We start from the raw sequence: 21,055 nt of genomic DNA on the forward strand, positions 1-21,055 counted from the left end.
TGATGGTTTATTATTATAAATTTGAATGTTGTGAAAAATCATATACCTATTTCTAGTTTATAATGTAATAGCCATATTATGATACCTTAAACATTTTAAGATGCTCATTAAAATAATTTATGTCCATACATACTTCCTTGAATGGAACATATTCCTTCGATTTAGTTAAATATTTATTGAAATATATCGGAAACAAAATTGTTCTATTACTGAAAGTATGATAGTTATTTTTTATTTCTTATTGCGTAATGCACATTAAATAGAAATAATAAAAAGAAATTTATTGTTATAAATCTGTATTTTAAAATATTATGAATGATTGTCTTTTTTGTTATTTAATTCTATTACTCCTGTAATCAAATTAATAACAAAAAATATCATGTCAAATTAAAAACATTATTTATATATATTAAATCAGTGGTTTACCATAATAAACAATATTATTTGTTATTAGAAAGAGTAGGTAAAAATATAAAATAGCATAGTTAGAAAACGAGAAAATTCCTTCTCAAATATTTTCTCATTAGTCAATATAATACCCATACTTTAGTTATGGTAGTGGAATAATACATGGAATCCCTTATTTATTTTTTCAAACTAATCACGAAAGTATACTTAAATTTAGGTCGCATAAAATACTAAAAATTAAAATATACTAATTTTCAAAAAATTTTTGATGGTAAATTTTAAAGAATCAATAAAATCCTCTTTTTTTGTGTGCAATTTCAAAATAATGTTTGTGTCTAACATTGAAAAATTCGATTGAGCCAATTCCGATTGTGGTTAATTGCAGACAGCAGTACCTATTTTACCTTAAAGTATTTAAGGAATTCAAACTATGAATATTCATTATTCATATATAATTATTGCCAACTTGCCGACTACTATGTCAAAATGACAAATTTTCCGACTAAAATGAACCAGGTATCTTAAGTGGGAGGGGGGTGTTATACTTCCCACGCCCACTACTAAATCCGTCCATGAGTCCAGCGGAGTAGAATATGGTAGGTATTTATAAAATACCGTGATATTATATTAATATATTATTGTGTACTACCTACCTATTTAACTCTGAATTTTTTCAAAATTATATGTATTACCTTAATTACCTACTTTAACTCCGTATAGCGACGGAATATCATGTTTTTAAACCTATACCTACTTATCTTTTATTTGTCCATCTTTATTATTATTGTTATTATTATTATAAAATATGATAATAATTGAATGTACTGTTTAATAACTCTTTAAATATACTTTAATAATAATACACTGTATTAATGTACTATACAAAGGTGTAGGTAACGATATAATTGCTATATAATTAGATAGGTATTGAATATGTAACGTATTCATTTTTTGTCGACCGATAATGATTGTAACAATATACTTATGTCCATTGAAAAGAGATGAAAAACGCTTTTATGTCCGTCATCGCCAAAACGTCAACGGTGAACGGATAATGTATAGGTATAAGTAGGTAACTATAATATATAGTATATGCGATGCCGTAGTCGGGGCTTCGGGTTTTCCGATCACATTAGCGATCGATACACGATTGGGTCCAGCTCGCCGTAAACCTTTTCGAACGACTCTTTGGTACAGCAATAGATGAGCCCATTGTTGGCGTCCGGTTCGGGGTCGTCGTTCGCGTGACCGTTGTCCTGGTAACCGCGTCCATGGTATCCGTCCGGACATATGTTCGGACATAAGTACACGCTGTCGTCGATCTTCTTGTACGGGTTGTTGAGACCGATGTACACGATGCCGTCCGCCGCGTCCACGTCGTAGTACAGCTTCCAGTAGAACAGCGGCACGGGTATGCTGTCGGGCAGGTCAAGGTGCAGTGGTTGCTGGACGTCGTCCACGTCGGCCAGCGTGCACACGTCGTACGTGCCGGTGACGATCACGTGCCTGGACGTGCCGTTGTTCTTGTCCAACTTGGACCGGGTCGACTGCTCCAGATCGGCCCACATGTCGCCATTAAAGATCTGCCACTGCGGGGCTACGTTCGCGTAGTAAAACCTATACGCGTGCGCGTAACATTATAAATGTTTATTATTATATTTATGTGGGGTAAATCGAGTAGATATTATGTCATGTACTCTATAAGGTACACTCTGACCCACGAGAGAAGTAAACCGTTTTGCGCCCCATGTCGGTCGAAGCCAACGTTGTTGGTAGATGTGTGTCTGCGTTTTAGTCTGGACACGGTTTACTTCTCTCGTGGCCGGAATAAATATAAATACCTAGGCGTTATCGTATTAAGATCTAAATTTTTTCTGCGTGGGGGAGGGTTTAGGTTGTATCTAGAAATTGGGTATCCGCATTGTCCGCAACTGGATCAAAAATGATATAATTTGACAAAATATTATCACGACCAAAACAATTTGGGGTTGAGGCAATGAAGCCATTTAGTTGTTGGTTGAATTTGTTACGCTGCTTTAGAAATTGTATGGTATTAAGATCTTTTTACTATATTAGATCTTAGTAACGCGAAATTCGTTAGGTTCTTGGGCCACTAGGTTTTTTCGAGTCTCTCTGAGTACAACCGTTTTTTACCGGCCATAACTCTGTAAGTACCTACCTCCTTACTCGTATACCGTAAATTATTTCTACTGTGCTACTGATAGTAGTTACGTCGTATTACTTACGTTGCAGTTTGTTCATAAGCAAAGAAGAAGTCAGCTTTGGCTGTGTAATGGCCCCGGGATAACGAGTGGCGGTTGTCATTTCTTATGTACTTATCTGCAAGTTTGTCAGATCTGAGAATTTGCGCCACGGTTTTTTTCTAAAGCAATACAGATTTTACTCAAACAAATAACTTGAATATTTAATGCAAAGTTCGTCATAAGTTTTTATTATACTGGTAACTATATAAAAATATTAAAGATACAAAGTTAAGATTTTGTGGCTTATCTAGTTCCTTAAACTGAAGGATTTTTGTCTTTTGAGGTACTGACTACTGATTAATAGACATTTTAATCAAAACAAAGTTAAATTTTGTGAGTTATTTTTCTGATTATATTATAAACAGTTTAATTTACTTTTAATGTTAATCGAAAAATATACTATCATTATTCCGCCATCTAATACTTAATAGATTAAAAAAGCTAATTACCGTAGCCGAGAAATTGGCAGTTACAATGTACCAATGGGCTATGCACCAATCTGTATGTAAAATAATTTAAATTATAAAATGGATAAACTTACGATATAATATTATTTATAGCAAATTATTGATGCATGTAACTTGTATATTTTCATAAAAACTGAATAAAAATAAAAATATACTTAACATTTAAACATTATACGAAAATTAAGTTTTTGTTTTGTTTATTTTATATTCATAGTAGTTAGTATTTAGTAGGCTTTTTTGGCTATGGGTTATTTTTTCATTTGTATCCAGTCCAAAAATATATCTATGTATGTTTAATTTACTGTTTGTTATTTAACTAGGTACCAAAAATCAACATTATAAAAGTAAAAATAAACATTTTTAAGGTACGTAACCTTGCTATAGGCGAGTCATACAGATTTCCGACATTTTCATTTCAAATTTCATACAGTTACACAAGCGTAATCATAAAACTTATACATATCTACTAAAATCTTTAAAAAAACATTATTGCCAAAACCGTCAGCAGCTGATTACGAAAACAAATGAATTTTGGTTAAAGTGGAATTTCTTTAATTGTGTCCTGGCAATAGACGGAAAGCGTATAAGAATTCGATTTCCAAAAAACCCTGGGTTCTTATATTTTTTAATTAAAAAGATTATTTTTCAATTGTTCTTCTTGCAATGGTTGATGCCAACTATTATACATTTGTTGTAATTGATGTTGGATTGAGAAGGTGACAGTGAAATATTTTTGAAATCGAGTTTAGGAGAAAAATATTATAGATGACCCTTTTAGATTTCCAGTAGTTAAAAACAACAACTACCAATGTCAAATAAAGTGTTACCGTGTGAAAGTGTTACTACAGGTCGTCACGAAATCCTTCTGCATTTCTTACCTGTTCTTTGAAAGTGTATTTCTTGTTCACATCTGTTTTGCCGTACAACTCCTTGGAATTGATGAAGGCCGGTCGCTTGCTGTACTTCTGGTGATTGTCGTAGTACGGCGACCGGGCGTCGTACCACGAGTACAGGCTGTTCTTGGTCGATTTGTCGAAGCACATGCTGTACAGCTGAAGGAACGCTCGATCGGTCTGGAAACCTACCGCGGCCACGGTGTAGTTGGCCGACTGGCACAGGTCGCCGGTGACCCGGAGTTCCGACTTGGGCATGCCATCGCACCGGAAATCCGCGTACCGGTACGTCTTTCCGCGGTATTTGAGTTCGTCGTCACCGACGCACGTGACCAACGCATCGGCGCTGCCTTCACGCCGTATCGCGTCCGACGCGAATTTGGAAGTACCGCATGACAGTTTGAAACTACGTCCGCTCTTCACGTTCAGCCTGCCTTTGGCGTCCGGATAGATGATAGCGTACCGCTTGCCGTTGCTCGTGAATGGTATGGGCATTTTGGGTGCGTCGCCATCGGCCACCTTTAGCGAACAGTCGTCGTTTCCAACTATATTATGATATACAAATAATGTATCGTATTAGTATTTATATTACCACGTTGTTCGTACATTACAAACAAATTATTATGATATTATTATGCGCGTAAATACTAAATAGTGAAGTGAACTAGGCGAAGTTAATTTTTTGCAGCTGTCGATAATATACAATTATAAAAATTATTCTTACCTACCTATATATTTTATTTAAAAAATCGTTTAGTTACTATGTTTCTTTAAAGTAGTTATATTCTCACTTAGATTTGTTTTTTTATTATTATAATAGTATTTTTTGTCGTATCTAAGCGAAAATGACCAATCGACATAAAATTATGCACAAATAATATTATACCTGTTTTTATGCATATATTTGGATGTATTCTCTTTTTTTTTATTTCAAATAAGAAAAAAATTATATTTTAATATTTGAATACATTTTTTTTTTAATACGGTGGGAGGAAATTTCCTATTCCGCAGAGGACCAATATGGGGGAGATTCATTTACTTACGCCTTACGTTATATTGGGGTTCAAGTTATAAAACATTTCTTCCGCACGAAAATGTTTTGCTATTATTTTTATTTGTTTATTTGACCACGTTTAGTCTTGCAGTAAAAGTACTCGATTATACAAATATCATTACATAAAAAAATAAAAAGAATTTATAAATAAAATATTCATATTATTAATTATTATAGGTACGTGAATAAATTAATTATGTCGGCATATTATAGAGCATTAATGGAAAAGAAATTATCAACATTTTCAAGTTCGTAACGTCGTCGGACATCCAGATCCATACGGGACGTTCCTGAATGACTGGAATTTATTACTGGTCCAAGCATGAACAATATTGAATAATCGTAGTCTTGGATCAATTAATCTTTCAATCAAAAATCCAAAAAAAAAAGTATATGTTAAAAGAATGTCAGCGCACTGTTTGTCTTCTCTCTCTCCGGTCCATACGCAACATAGATAAAACGCTTTCACCAATAAAATCGTTTTATTTTCATAATTATTGAGTAGACTTAAAGTAAAATCAGCTTTTACAAAAATGATAGAGAATAATATTTTTGAAGGTATGACATATCGATTTGTCTAAATATTGTTTCAAAATAATTTAAACATCACTTAAATTTACAACATTTTTTCTTATTTTGAAAGTCGAATACAAAATCAAATAACAATAAAATATAAAACCGATATGTCATTCTCTCAAAAATATTATCCTCTATAATTTTTGTAAAAGCTGATTTTACTATAAGTCTACTCAATAATTATGAAAATAAAATGATTTTATAGGTAAAAGCGTTTTATCTATGTTGCGCGTGGGTTTGAGAGAGAAAACAAATATTGTGCTGACATTCTCTTAATTATTAATTATTGTACTACACTTCAATAGTATATTTTCTAAGTAAAATAAGAACAAAGCCACTATACTTACTAAGCTAATATTTAGTGAAAAATACCTAAAATATTTTATTTTATTATATATAAATTTTAGACAATATTTTTTTAATCATAATATAATTTATTAATTTGGAAGTGCCACAAAGATTTGTATGCAGGGTATATCTAAGTGTTCATGTACCATTAAAAAATTAATATGAATTTTTATGAAAAAAAAATTCTTTTTACACTGCTGTGCCGTTGAATTATTAACGGTAATATTTTTGTTGTATCGTAAACGTATTTATAATCGCTTAGTTTTGTAGTTACGATAACTTCAACGTATTCAGTACCTATTAATCATATACGTGTTAACTACATACATCATTTTCAGAATAATATTATATAAACAGTGTTAAACTGTTAATAAATTATAACGTATGATCGCGGTGATAGTCAAATCAGGCACCAGCTCCGCGGTTATTGGAATCGTATAATATATTATAATATTCATACCTTCTTTATACCCATCGGTTATTTTTTTAGAATGTATATACGTTATGACCGCGTATTTTTTTATGCGTAAAACAATTCCCGAAAACGCCTTATCTAAAAACACTCGTGTATAATAGAAACTTATTCCCTACGATGTGTATATAATATATACGTACATATATAATTATGTTACAAATGTATGATATTAACTATCTACATATAATGCCATTATCGAATTACGGTTAAAATTACTCATAATCGGATTAAAATTTATTTCTAGGTATACGTATCGGGTGAATCATTAGCATTTTAGAAAACAGTATAATAATAATAATAAACATAATATCAATAATAATTATAATATGTTATACCTTTGTCACGGCGGCACTATTTTGTAAACGGGTTAATAAAGCTTTTAATCACTAACCTAACCTAACCTGCTAGGCTTGGTTCAACAATCGCCGGGCCTTTGTCGGAAACCGCCGGTACCTATTTATAATATGATGCAATGTAATGTTATATGTTATTTAAGGTCATCTTATATAGTTGACTTGTAGGTGCTAGAAAGGTTTCGCGTTTAAATGTTCATTGTTGTAAATGATGTGAAATTCTCTATTATGCGTAGAACTCGTAGGTATCACAATGCAAGTGTAAAGGTATTATCATTTTGAAAGAGAAAATTATGCATACGTATTTTATTTTATTTTTTTTAACGAACGAAAGATTAAAGTCATCTTGTGTATACTAAATATCGATATGAGGGCAGGCATATAGCTATATAGGATATTGGATATAAATATAGTAAAAATATGTTATATTCGGTACAATTAAAATTATTTATTTGTGTTTAATATATTTTTTTACCCATTTTTGTCAAACGATTGTAATTGTTAAGTTTTAGTGTAATATATATATATAAGTATAAAAATAATTATAAGTTTAAACTATAACACGATCAATTGCTGAAAACATATTAGGTATTGTGTATTATTATTATTATTAATACAGTCTGCAGTTGGCGTTAGTTGCATATAAACAGACGAAAAAAACTAAGACATTGTTGTTTTGGTACACGGAAATAAAAATTATCTAATACAAATTTGACTTAATTAAGCAATATATTGCCTAATATATATATATATATGTTTATTTATACATTTAATAATACGACTATGTACAGTATATACCTATAATATGTCCTATATTATGTTTTACTTAAGTACTTGAAGCTGATACGGTTACTATGTTTTATGTAACTATTATCTACATAATATATTAATAATTAATATATCAATATAGATTTTAATGGCTTTTATAATGTTATTTTTTTGGTTCTGGCAGAGGGAATCGGAAAAGGGGTACCGGAAAAGTATCTTTGGATCTTTTTGGTAAATAATCTTTTAGATATACGTATTGGAAAGAAAATTTAATTTAATTTTAATGTTCTGTATTAATTTCCACTGTTCGTCATTACGTAAATGTTGAAAGGATATCTTCACTGGTAAATGTTCAGTGGACCAACATCGAAATTGTTTTTAAGTAGAAATACAGTATAGAGAGTATCATTCAATGCAATTTTAATTTAAAAATAACCTGTCCGGAATTTTATGATTAGGTCACGAAGATATCAGAGCTACTGAAATAGATCAAAAAGTTAGAATATTATTAAAATTGAATTGAAACAATTGGCGATTTAGATAATTGCCTGCATATGTTAATCCAGGTCTGCCTGGAATGTGTTATACATTAAACTTTATTCATACAATATAGTATATAGGTACTTTACCTAGAACTTTATAGCCATAAGTAGTTGATCGCAGACACGAACAAATGACTAAACATACTGCAGTAAATGCAATTGAACGCATTGTCACGCGTGTATGTTATTAGGCTTTATTTTTTAACTCGTCTGAACACAGTCCTGGGCCTGATCCTTGTATATGGCTGGTCTTCTGCTTGGTGTCTTGGTACAATCGCGTCTCCGAGTCACTTGGGTCAGCTAACTCTGCTGCAGACAACCAGTGAATATAATATGCGTTTGATGTGAACTTATAGATACCTATTATATACCTATTCAAATTCAGTAATGTATACCGTTTTCAATCTTATCACCGATACATAAATAAATTATGTTATAAGTGATTCGGTAAATAATATGTGCTATTATGGAACGATTTACTTCTGCAGAAGTGGTGCAATAAGCTATAAGTGGCTCTAATTGTATATGTTATATAGGATATAATTGTCACGCTTTTAAGTGGTTATAACTCTACTTTTAAAAATTTACAAGTGCTTAAATTTTAGGGAGGCACCTATATAATCTTTCTAGAGGGTAAATTAATATTTGTTTGGTGTTTATAAATCGATAAAGAAAATCTTGAGAAGGATAAAATAAGTTGTACGTATAAATATAATAACACCTATGTACTATGTAGTGTTTTTAATTTGAACAAATTTAAGTGTTTATACATATAATTAATTATTAACCAAACATTAAAATAATTAACTGTAACTCTAACAATCGACTAATGAGTTAAGTATCTACGTAATGCAATTAAAGTCGGATCATATTTAGATAATCATACGAGACATTTAATCTAGTTCGGTTTCATTGTATACTTACATTCAACCGTTTAAAATATGCCAAGACTTGTTATTTTATTAATAATCTAAAGATATACTTCAAATTGCATCAACACAGTAATGACGATGAATTTAATATCTACCATTGATACTATAAATAATTATAATATTATTAGATTTATAGAATCGTAGTATTATGTAAATTTTAGTGAATTTGTAATTTATATTTTTGTAATACAAGTGAATCTAGTATAGGTTTATCATTAGGATAGAAGGAGTAATGGTAAAAAATACAGTGCACTAAGCTTTATTGTAAATTATAATATAGCTATATTATTTTTTATATTCAATATTTACTCACGAGCAATAATTTGAATCATTGGAATGATAGATGATGAGAGATTAAAACCATAATAAGTGATACAAAAACGCACTATGTATGTTACATAAGTATTATATAATAATTAATTAGACATTTCATGCATCGTAGTTATCAGTTAAGTACTCAAAAACATTGTTTTTAACTTAAAAAGAGTAGTGTCTTTCGAGAGATATCTGTAGCGATTGCACGACAGCGACGTCGCGTTTAGCTGTCGAAGAGTGTATTATACATTTAAAATACAACCGCCGAGATCAATAACACGACTAATAAGTTGTACACCGGACACATGGTATAAAACAGTTCGGTACATTTCCGTATAAAAATGTTTTGAGAAACGTGACGACGCTCTACCCGAAATAACGGGTTTTGTTTACGGTTATATTATCATAATACAGAAACGAGCGTACCGACATATGACGTGTTATGATTGTACACGATCAGATCAGTGTTTCAATAAGCATTTCAATTTGTTATACTTACTGCAAGACGTCACGACCATAAAACGATGCAATCGAACAGCCACGAAGATCATTTATATTGTACGGGCGCGTATTAATTGTATCAGGTGTATGACAATATTATTGTGGTACCAGATGTGTGACGCGATACAAAAACGAAAATCTGCGCGGCATATAAAAGCGTATAATGGGTTATTATATTATATTTTATTATAAACGTGAAATAATAATTTATCAACGCGTCAATGGAACTGGTCGAAAGCTAAACCGTTGTCACGAGCCATTTAGCAACCAGCGAAATTGAATATAGGTAGCTGCTGTGGTTTGCACGGTATAATCATTCCATATTTCCGTATATTTCACCGACGATAATATTCCGACAGTCGATCGAAATGCGCGAGAACGAAACACGACGATATTGTGTGCTTGTACGAGAATAAATAATGTTTAATAAACGACATCAATGTAGTGGACGGATACTGTGGAACCGTTGTGGCTGTGGCGAGGGAAAATTACGAATATTTCAACGAAAGGAAGAAAAAAAAAATAATATCGTCATATTGTGTATTTTCTTGACATTGCATGCATCTGTACTGTACGTAATAATAATACGTATCGTAATGTAACACGCAAGTTTTTTTGACGCCAATTCCGGCTGAGGCTGTGCAATGCAATGCACCGATACCGTATTTCATAACGTCGATAACAGAGTTTATTGACGCACGTGTAATGTCCATAATTGATGCAACTCATTAGCCACGACGACAGTGTTGCTGAGAACTTGTGCAAAATATAATAACACGCGTATTCCGACTCGTGCGGAAATTCGAACAGTTATCACAGCATTGTAACACATGGACACTTGTGTTACTATCGATCATGTTTGATTTGTTCGACGACACTGACCGGCGAAGTCACTAACTGACATCGTTATATTATAATTTATAACGATATTATGTCTATAGTACTAATGTAGGAGAAAACATGGCGCGACTCGCAAATCAATTTAAAAAAATAACGCTTGCGTAACCTCGTGCCAATTGTAAGTAATAAGTACACTATTCACTATTGTCACTTCAATCGGCTTTCCAACGCGTATCTGTTATAGTATTCGGTGGCTTGCTGAGCGGGGGATATTCAGTTAACCTGTACCGTCATTTTAGTTAGATTTCAATTTTTTTCACGAAAGAAACATCAAAATTGCCTATTTAAAACTCCTTAAAATGCTTTCAGAAAATGCTTAGTATGCCGATACTATTATATTAATATAACATTTTCTGATTTATGTTTATCGATCGTATTTTTAATGCGTTTTTCAAGGTTTAAACCTAGATGTTATACTATTGTTATTTTGGTAATTCAAATCTTACTTTCATTTCGTTGCAGTTTACAGTAGTACGAAAACAAAATGTGGACAGTTCTGATTAATATCGAATAACAACGATTCATTTAGTTTTCAATAACGAATAAGATTTCATTATAAGTTTACCTATTGAAGTGAGCAAGTGACATGTAATTACTGATTATTATACTTATACGTGACGATTTATTTTTAACGACGAAATCTTTTAGTTTTAAAACTATTTTGACGGGCCTGCATTAAAAAATAAGTGCTAAAGATGTCTGAAGATAATTATGCATATAATTCGAACGTGTTCAGTGGGGCCCATTTTATTCTTAAAGAATATACATGAAATCAAAATATTGTCATTAAAATGAATTGTAATAATAAACGAAGGTTGAGCGCGCCTTGAAAAATATTTGTATAGGCAAATTGTTTTATGGCTTGATATTTTGACGGCATATTGTAATAGTTACAATACAATTTCGTATTATGAAATATTAATATATTTTTTAATTTTTATTTAATAAATTACAATTATTTATATGATTATCGATTACTATAGTTTAGCATTTTATTTTTCGTGATATTAGTTATATTTTGGATCAATAAATAATATAATAAAATAATAAAAAAAATTAAACGAAATGTAAATTATGAATATATTATTATAACGTGGATCGTGTCGATTTCGTAATTAATTATTTTAGTTTTTAATCATTATTATTTTATATGGAATTGATCAATAACATAATACATGGTTATCATTGTATTATGAAAATACCATTGGATATGTATCATATACTTTACAGAGTTTGATTAAAGTGTTTTTTATATATTTATCTACTTATAAATAGGGTTAAATTGGGAATGTTATAATTTGTATTTTAAGTATCTATTCAAATTTTTATTTAAAGCGCGCAGTGCTCTATATGATGCTTATGATTCATTAAGAGCATTTTTGATGGATTTAATAAAACTTTGTAAATCAAAAAACGTACTGATTAAACATATTCATTTTCATATTTACTTTAAAGTTAAAAGCTTAAATATTTACCAGAACATATTATTTGTGTCTGCATAACATCGAGTGTCTAATGATTTGATAACTTCGAGTTGGTAGTATCTTTTAAATTCTACCACGAATCCAATCATCTATCGGATTGAAAAGAATTATTACCTTTGTATACACATAGTAATCGATTTAACGTAAGACACTCATTAAATAATCGAAGACGTTAAGTCTAGTTTCCCATATATAATTATATAAATGAACTCTTATATTTTTTTTAACGGCATTAGAAAATGTAAGACAGGTATCCATTAAGCCTTTTCCCACAATGCTCAGTACATTTTCTCGCCTCCTAGTGTGGGTTATTTTTACCCCCGAACAATTATAAAATCGTATTTGAATGTATATATAATATGTAATGAGGTGTGTAAATAATTTGAAATATTTATTTTTTTTTAAGAACGTTTTGGGGGTAGTGATAATAAGTTTTTCGAGTAGTCAGCTGTCACGTCGTCGCTTCTCATCCATCCCGAGATACGGGTATATTGCTACGTGCATTTAAGTCTACACATACTATATACACGCGGGCTGTGATCGATGTAACCATCAGTCGACCGAACGAGTTAACTCCATTCGTATGCAACGCTCGCAAACGGTAGGTAATAATAATAATAATAATAATAATAATAATGCTGTCGGACTATACTCAATAATATAATAATATATACGTTCTCGGAAGTCAGAGCAATGTGTAGTGACTGGTTTTTTTTGTTCTCCATCGAATCCGTCCAACGACCAGTTCGACTTTCCCTCCTTGTACATAGGTAACAATAATATACTTACAATATACATACAATACAGGATGTCTCGCCACGATTCTCCCCATAAAATAATTTATTTTACAAGCAAATTTACAATAATAATATGTTATATGTATATCATCGAAGGCCTCGAGTTCGTCTAAAAAAATATTCCAGTTAATTTATTTATTTCCATTGTCATACGTACTTTTAATGAGCTAGGAGTTTTCATTTGATTAGGTTAAAAATTAACACTTAAATTGGGTATTATTTGAAGACTGTATGTGGCCATTGACCGTTCACAAATTTGAGTTGGAATTGTTAGAGAACAATTTATTTGCAAAGTCATATACGATGAATTACACACACACACACACACACACACACACATACTACATATACTGGTGCTATACCTCGGTTACTAAAGGATAGTGCGCGATAGCAGCGGCACTTCTCTCTGACGAAATTCTTTGCGACGTCAAGGCGCGAGACAAACACAATTAATTCTGCGACAACCGTATAGTCGGCGCATAGCATCGCGTGCGTACCGGACAAATTATGTCTTCATTCGCCAGACATATTATACTATGTATACGTGTACACACACACTCACACACACACTTCTAACATAATACATAATTAGTATCTAACTACTAACCGTTCCCAAAAAAATATAGACTATATACAAACGAATGAAATTAAAAACAGACGCGAAAAAAACCCTTTCGGCGATTATTATCGTGTTAAATAGACTAGTTTCGATGGGTGCGCCCACGATAGTCAGAGTGTTGCGCGGGGTACACGGGGATGAAGAAAAAAATCGTATTGCATGATGACGCGAAAGGTATTGCGAAAATCCGTTTTGGGATATGTAATTACATATTATTGTCTGCAGTGATCGTGTCAAGCACTATTGAGCGTGGTGTATAATTATTATTCGCCGATTGCCCGGTGCAAAGTTTTTTTTTTCAACATTATTCCGTTTATTTAGGAGCGACAAATAGTGAATAAAAAGTTTACCTGCTGACTGCTGTATCGCCGTAAAAGTTATTGTTTGCCGACTATATAGCGAATACGAAATACACTACGCGCGCATCGTCAAATATGACCGTAATATTGATGGCATATAATACGCGCGTATGCAATATATAGTAATAATAACAGTAATTTGCAGTATATATAATGATGTTTTTATCATGTAGTCGGGAGCAATTTTTTTTAATGAGAGCTCTTACTTATATAAAAAAAAAAATACCTTTACTCAAATTATATATGCATTTAAATTGAGTGGGCTGACAGCTATATATTTATAGCGATTAGCTTAAAATATCGAATTAGTAAGCTGAATGATTGTTTTATCAAACAACACTCATTATTTCAAAATCTGTTAACATTTTTGAAAACATTTTTTTTTCATACATAATTTCTAGTCAAAATAAAATAAAAACATTTTATTAAAAAAATGTTAATACACTTTGAAATAGTGAGCATTGTTCGATAAAAGAATCACTCAGTACATTTTTGTTATTATATATTTTTAGGTCTAGTCCGGTGCAAAGGAACTGCGTCGAAATGTTTAAACCTTATATTTTTGCTATCAACTATAATTTATGTGTAATCAAATTTTCAACAGGCGCAAAGTACTGTAATTAATAATTACAATTCAGTTTATATAAATACAAGAGGCAAACTAAAATATCCACGCCGAAAACGTATAATAACATTAATAACTAATAACTCGAAATAATAAGTAAAAAATAATATAACTATATTATTATGTGATGACAATAATTGTACGATAATCTTTAAAAGACTCTCGATAAAAGCAAATATTTAAAGATTGACTGAGAAGATTTATCAAATTACTGAATATATTCAAAATACATCGATAGAAAAAAATTTAAAGACCAGTGTCTGGCGAATTTCTCGGTAATTGTGTATTATTATTTGGTGACTTTTTAAAAACGAAATGTGTTCTGATTAAATAATATAATACTAAATGATACACATAGTTTACCGATATCTAATGGTGAATACGCGTCATGTTTTATGGTCAAAATAATAAATCATTAGCTGACATTAAAATCACTTTTAAACACAATCGTTATATTCAATAATCACATGATAATGTAAGGTAGATAGTAGGTACCTATAAAAAATTTCCATTAAACTCGTATGAATTTAAAACTTCATCTCATCTTCGTTCTACAAATTATATTCTATTTACACACTGTATCATTAATATGTCATAAAAATATAAGTACAATAATAATATGTTTTCTTAGAGTTTAAAACTTTACAAACTACCGACCGATAATGTGTGTATATTATATATGTATATATTTATTCGAGCATTAAACATCGTAATTAAATCTTGAATTAATAATTATACCCGGTATAGTGTATACTATTGATGTACGCAGATACTGGGTCTCTGCAGTCAATTCTACTGTTACTGAATACTTCGTGGTATAAGTACTGATTGTCCTTACATCCCCGTTAATAAACTTTCTCTGTGTCAGGTCTTGGTGCTACTTCGTAATGATAATAGGTAATAATAATAATAATAATATATTACTTGCCGGGACCGCGTGGAAAAAGAATAACACAACAAAAACACCATGTATACTTGTTGCAGTGTCGCAGAAGTACTAAAGCAGTTGGTTGAAATTCGGGTAAGAAGTTCTGTTTGATAATGTTTTGGAGATGAAAGAAACCGACCAATGATCTTGAAAGTGTTCGTTTTTCCGCTACGGATCGTGTATGAGTACTTGCATATTTGGTAACCTTATCTTTACTAACGCGTATTATAGTATAGCATATTTTACGTTAAAAGATTTCGTTTTACTCTGTTATTTTCAATGTTAGAACGAATCGAACCATCATCGAATTTAAGTAAGAATATATAATCCAAGGCCGCATGTAGGTTTTTTTTATGATACGAACATTTTAATTTTTAAAGCTATTATGAATTATTAAAAAATAATTATCAAATACGTTTATAATTTTAAAACGCTCATAATTTGTTTTGAAGTTTAAATATCATAAAAATCCCATTCACAAAGCCCTGGATTCTTACCATTTGGTTTTATAATAGGTCAATTCATTCTGATGTTATAAATTACAGATTAAATGTATTATTCTGAACTTAATATTTGCCATGTTTTGCTTTATAGTAAGACGGAGCTCATACAAGTGCACCACGTGGACACGACGTCCTCTTAAGGAAAAAAAACTCGTCTGTGTTATAAGAAACAAGATTTCAACGCAATACATTTCAATAAACGTATATTGTATTTGTATAATTTATATTGTTGTTAAATGATATTATTGTAATATCTAAAATTAATTGAATAAGAAACTCGGGCGTAGTTTATTTTTATTATTATCCCTGTGTATCGTTTGAAATAATTGTATGAATAAATACATGTAACTAGAAATAAATATACATTTTTATACGCCGCGGAAACAAGTTCTGTTCGAAACTTACAAGTTAATTCTTTTTAATCAATTTAATTTGCCCGTTTGAAACTTCTCATACCTACTATCATAAATTAGAATAAATAGACAAACATATATTTGTATTAATGAAAACATAAACAAAAGTTAATGTAATAAACGTTTAAAAGAAGTATTGCAGGAGAAAAACACGTGCTACATAGGCTTGGAAAGAGTAGTTTGATTATTCAATGTTTGTAATTTATTGTTTGTAATGTAATTTATTGATATTTGCAATAGAGGGCTTTAAGCTACATTACATGATTAAAGAATATACTATTATATTATTATGTTTATTCATAATTACCTAGGTACATAACTACAGTCGTAGCCTCGTAGGTAAAATCTGCTGGGCTACGAGTATCTATATCTCGAATATAAATTTACAAAAATGATTTTACGTGTTGTGTAATAATTGTCCATTTATCTTTAATCGTTCTCATAAATGTATAAAATAATCAAATGGAACAAATTTTATTATTTTAAATAAGAAAATAAGAAATATGCTACTTAATCCAAGAATAATCACTATTCAATAGTGAAATTCGTAAATTTTGCAAAAAAAGTAAGCAGATTTTAAATTAAGAATTTATGAATCAAATTTAAGTTATATTTTCTTATAATTCTGTTTGTGCTAAAAAAATATGCTGACATGATGTCATAAATATCCGAGCACTATTCATAATTTAGTGAGTCATTTAATTTTTACAGTTTTTCATTCGTAGCAGACTGGATAATTAAATATAAAATACATGCTGATCAATTATTTATTAATAAAAAATTCTGATTACTATTTTTGAGAGGGAATGTTTAATTGACATAAGAACCACCTATCTATCGGATTGATTAGTGTATGGTTTTTTTTTTTTTTTTTATCAAATGTCGTTTTAAAAAGTGCTTACTTATCTTTTCCGGTGAGCGCATCAAATCCGGATATTATCACATAATCGGCGAGTACCGTGTATTTTAGTGTTCTTTAATGATTAATACTTTTGTCTGTTACATAACATTATCGTAAATAATTACAAATTATAAAAGATAGATCAATACTGTTGATAGATGTAAACAATAAAAATACGCGTATATGAATATATGCGTATAATATCATAAGTTATTATTTTATGATAATATATATTTAAAACGAAGTAACTTATATTTAAGTTTTGTATATGTATGACACAAACTCTTCTTTTTGGGCAGTAAAAATGCTACAATTTTCAAATTTGAGTGTGGTTTCTAGTAAAAAAACGAAATCTAGTTAATACTTTGGGTGTAAAAGTAAGAAATTCTCAACGCCTTACATAATTACAAGGGAAAAAAATTAATGAAAAATAGAATTTTACACGCAAAAAAATTGTCAAATTCAAATTTTTTATTTTGTATAACTCAAACCGATCATAACTCAAAATACCATATATATATATATATGAAATTTACACCATTTATTTTTATTAGAATATTTTAAATATCATAATATTTTTCATGATTTTTTTATTTATTTATAGACATTTGGGAAATTAATTTTTTTTTTATACATATTGATAAACATTTTTTGCTAGGTTAAAAATCTAGACAATTTTATACGTTGTATATTATAGCTATTTAAAATTATTAAAGACACAATAGATATATACGCACGATCTTCATCCACCCAATGCATTTGAAATAAAACATAGACAAAATTCGTTCAGTCATCACGACAATTTACTAGTAATTTTGTTATAAATATTTCTTTTTTGTGGTTAAGAATTGAACATTTATTACAAAATTTTTCAAAAGTAGTTCATACTGTAATAAAAATATCTTAAACATTATTAAACACAGTATTTTGTATAGACAGTTCAAATGTAAATTTGAATGCAATTATATATTTAAACGCAGAATAACGATTTTAGTCGTTTTATTGTAATTTAAAAAATATTAATGGAACTTACTTAAAACTTTTAACGTATATTATTATTATATTTAATAAACAAAGTTATATTTTTAAATGCAACGCTTTCGGTAAAAATTAATCGAATCTTGGATTTCCCACTATTGTCTTGGCCTTCCCCTCGGTTGGCTTTTATTAAATTTCCATTTCGTAACAGTCCATATCAGAGGCCCTCTACTTCCTTTCTATACATGTGCCATTCACGTTAATCACGTGACCACTATATAGTATATGTATCGCTATTATTGAATAGATCTACAAGTTTTCTGTTTAATCATATTTCGTAACCATCTTCCTCGTTTCTTTTTTGGTTCAAATTTCTTAGCAGGATTTTTCTTTTGAAAATCATTAATTGCTGTTCATCCAAGTTGGTAGATGCTCACGATCCACAGGTATAATGTACAGTCTAACAAGGGTCTTATATAATCAAATTTTTGTTTTTCTCGATAGCTTTTTAGACTTCTTAAATAATTGTATTAGTAAAAATAGTAATTATTTTCTGCTATAATTTTTCTATCTATTTTTTCATGGCTATACTAATTGTAAGTTAATGTCTATTCCTAAGTATTTAAAAATACGGACGCTTTCAAAAGACAGAAATTGTATGATTATTTCAATTTATGGAAGTTTTCTTCTAGATATAATCATAAATTTGATTTTATTTTCAATGATGATAAGTCTGATAATTTTTGGATAATCATATAAATTATATATCAGAAAATATATTTACTAATATATAGGACGACGGATCGTGTTCGCCCAGAATCATTATTCATATACGATTTATCATTGAATTTAAATTAACACCAAACATTACAATGACTTACTTCCCAATGACGTGTTCTCTCGACAACTACTGTACAGCAAAGTGATTAATAAAATTGGTATTTTATTAATATTTTTTGAGAAAAATATTAAATTTTTTTAACAAAACTTGTTAAAATAGATATAACAAAATTATTTAATTTAAAATTTAGTGTTACTGTTTTTTCGTTTAAATATTTTATTTTTTCAAAATTTTAACTTTAAATGCTCATGAAACAACAGTGATTATTATTTAAATTTTCAATATTTTTTAATTTGGTGTAAGAAGAACTTAAGAGGAAATCTTATTAAATGTTCAAGTTCAAAAAAAAAAAAAAATGAAAATGATATTAACACATGATAATACGTTAATGTACTATCTAAAATAGTATAGAAGTATTTTACTTATAGAAATTACAACTCAACATTGTTATGTGACAACATTAATAGACCCCATTGACTGGCCATCCTTGTTTGTTCGTCATTGTTCTTAAACAAATAGCCGTCAATGATATTAAAAATATCAAATGTCTCGCAATCGACACTTATCACTTACCTAGGTGCAGGATACAACGTTGTTAAATAAAAAGTAGTATAGAGAAAGTGTCTTCTAAATTAATTGCGAATTATGGCGATCTTTGAATCAGGATCTTAATTTAAAATGTCACGAAACTAAGTGAAAAGAATAAGAAATTAAATTAAAACAGTTCATTAAATTAAACACGATATTTTTGGGTAAGTATAAATTCAAGTAGGAACTTATGGAATGTACTACATCAAATTAAATTGCGTTACCTATTTACATAAATTTATAGCTAATTCGGTAGATGTACAACATACATGAAATAAATAATAATAATAAAACATAAGTACTTATATACAATGTGTACAATGTAGGTACATATTAGTAACATATGTATTTGCTCATTACATTTGAATGTTTAAAAAAATTTTTTATTACATTTATGGCATGGTAATTGGTATGCATCGATAAAATATTTGTCATACCTACTGAATTTGTTTTTGCATTGTATATTTGTAATATACTAATGGTAGTCATTAACAATAAATAATGAACAATGGTTACCTGTTTATAAGACATGAATAATTTTAAACATGTATCAATATTAATATTCATATAACTAGATGTATTAAGTAAGTAACTAACCTAACTGCATTTTGATGAAATTTCAGTGGCGTAACTAAGAGGGATCATAAGGTGATTATAGATACATAGAATGATTATACATGCGCACCTATTCGCTTAGGAGCTCCGAAGTAATACAATGTTTTTCTTTTAATAATTTATAATAAAATATTAATTTTTTTATTAATAATTCAAAATTTTTATACAACTTTGAATTAATAAATAATAAGACATGCAATAATATTTCTAAAAATTGTATAAAATAATTTTAGTAAAATAATACGCTCCTCCCTCAGACATCCCTATATAATGAGTGGATGAGGCGGGCCATTGAAAATTTTTTTCCCAGGCCTCAAATTTTGAAACCATGTAACTGCTGAATACTACCATAAAAATTATAAGCGTTTTAAAAAATGTATAGATGAAATATTACAGCAATCGTGATAATATTATAAAACCAATGACATTGTTAACATATCGACTTACTGTACCTAGTCTATAATATTATTTAATGATCTAGCTATTGTACATAACATTAATTAGGTACCAGAATAGAACATTTAGAAAACAGGTTGGACTCCTGGGCTTTTAAAATAGATCTTGTGCATAATGCATTGATGCGTCGTGGATTCGATTGGTCTCTTGTC

General features: G+C 29.8%; 1 protein-coding gene across 7 annotated transcripts; it reads right to left on the reverse strand.

Annotated features, from left to right (window-relative positions):
* Window positions 1–1,240: 1,240 nt before the first annotated feature.
* LOC113552946 lies at window positions 1,241–20,007 on the reverse strand. 7 transcript variants are annotated; one of them, XM_026955994.1, is made up of 5 exons: window positions 19,818–20,007; window positions 8,236–8,457; window positions 4,018–4,577; window positions 2,655–2,791; window positions 1,241–2,025 (listed from the first exon to the last, which is right to left on the reverse strand). In XM_026955994.1, the coding sequence occupies exons 2-5, from the start codon at window positions 8,315–8,317 to the stop codon at window positions 1,536–1,538; spliced, it is 1,269 nt and encodes a 422-aa protein (XP_026811795.1). In that variant the 5' UTR covers window positions 8,318–8,457; window positions 19,818–20,007; the 3' UTR covers window positions 1,241–1,535. The 7 variants fall into 7 exon arrangements, with proteins under 7 accessions (XP_026811795.1, XP_026811799.1, XP_026811800.1 ...); XM_026955998.1 differs by lacking the exon at window positions 19,818–20,007 and adding an exon at window positions 19,285–19,384; XM_026955999.1 differs by lacking the exon at window positions 19,818–20,007 and adding an exon at window positions 15,419–15,538.
* Window positions 20,008–21,055: the final 1,048 nt, after the last annotated feature.

The sequence above is a fragment of the Rhopalosiphum maidis genome, chromosome 2 (genome assembly GCF_003676215.2).
Source record: "Rhopalosiphum maidis isolate BTI-1 chromosome 2, ASM367621v3, whole genome shotgun sequence".
In the NCBI taxonomy this organism is placed as follows: Eukaryota; Metazoa; Arthropoda; class Insecta; order Hemiptera; family Aphididae; genus Rhopalosiphum; species Rhopalosiphum maidis.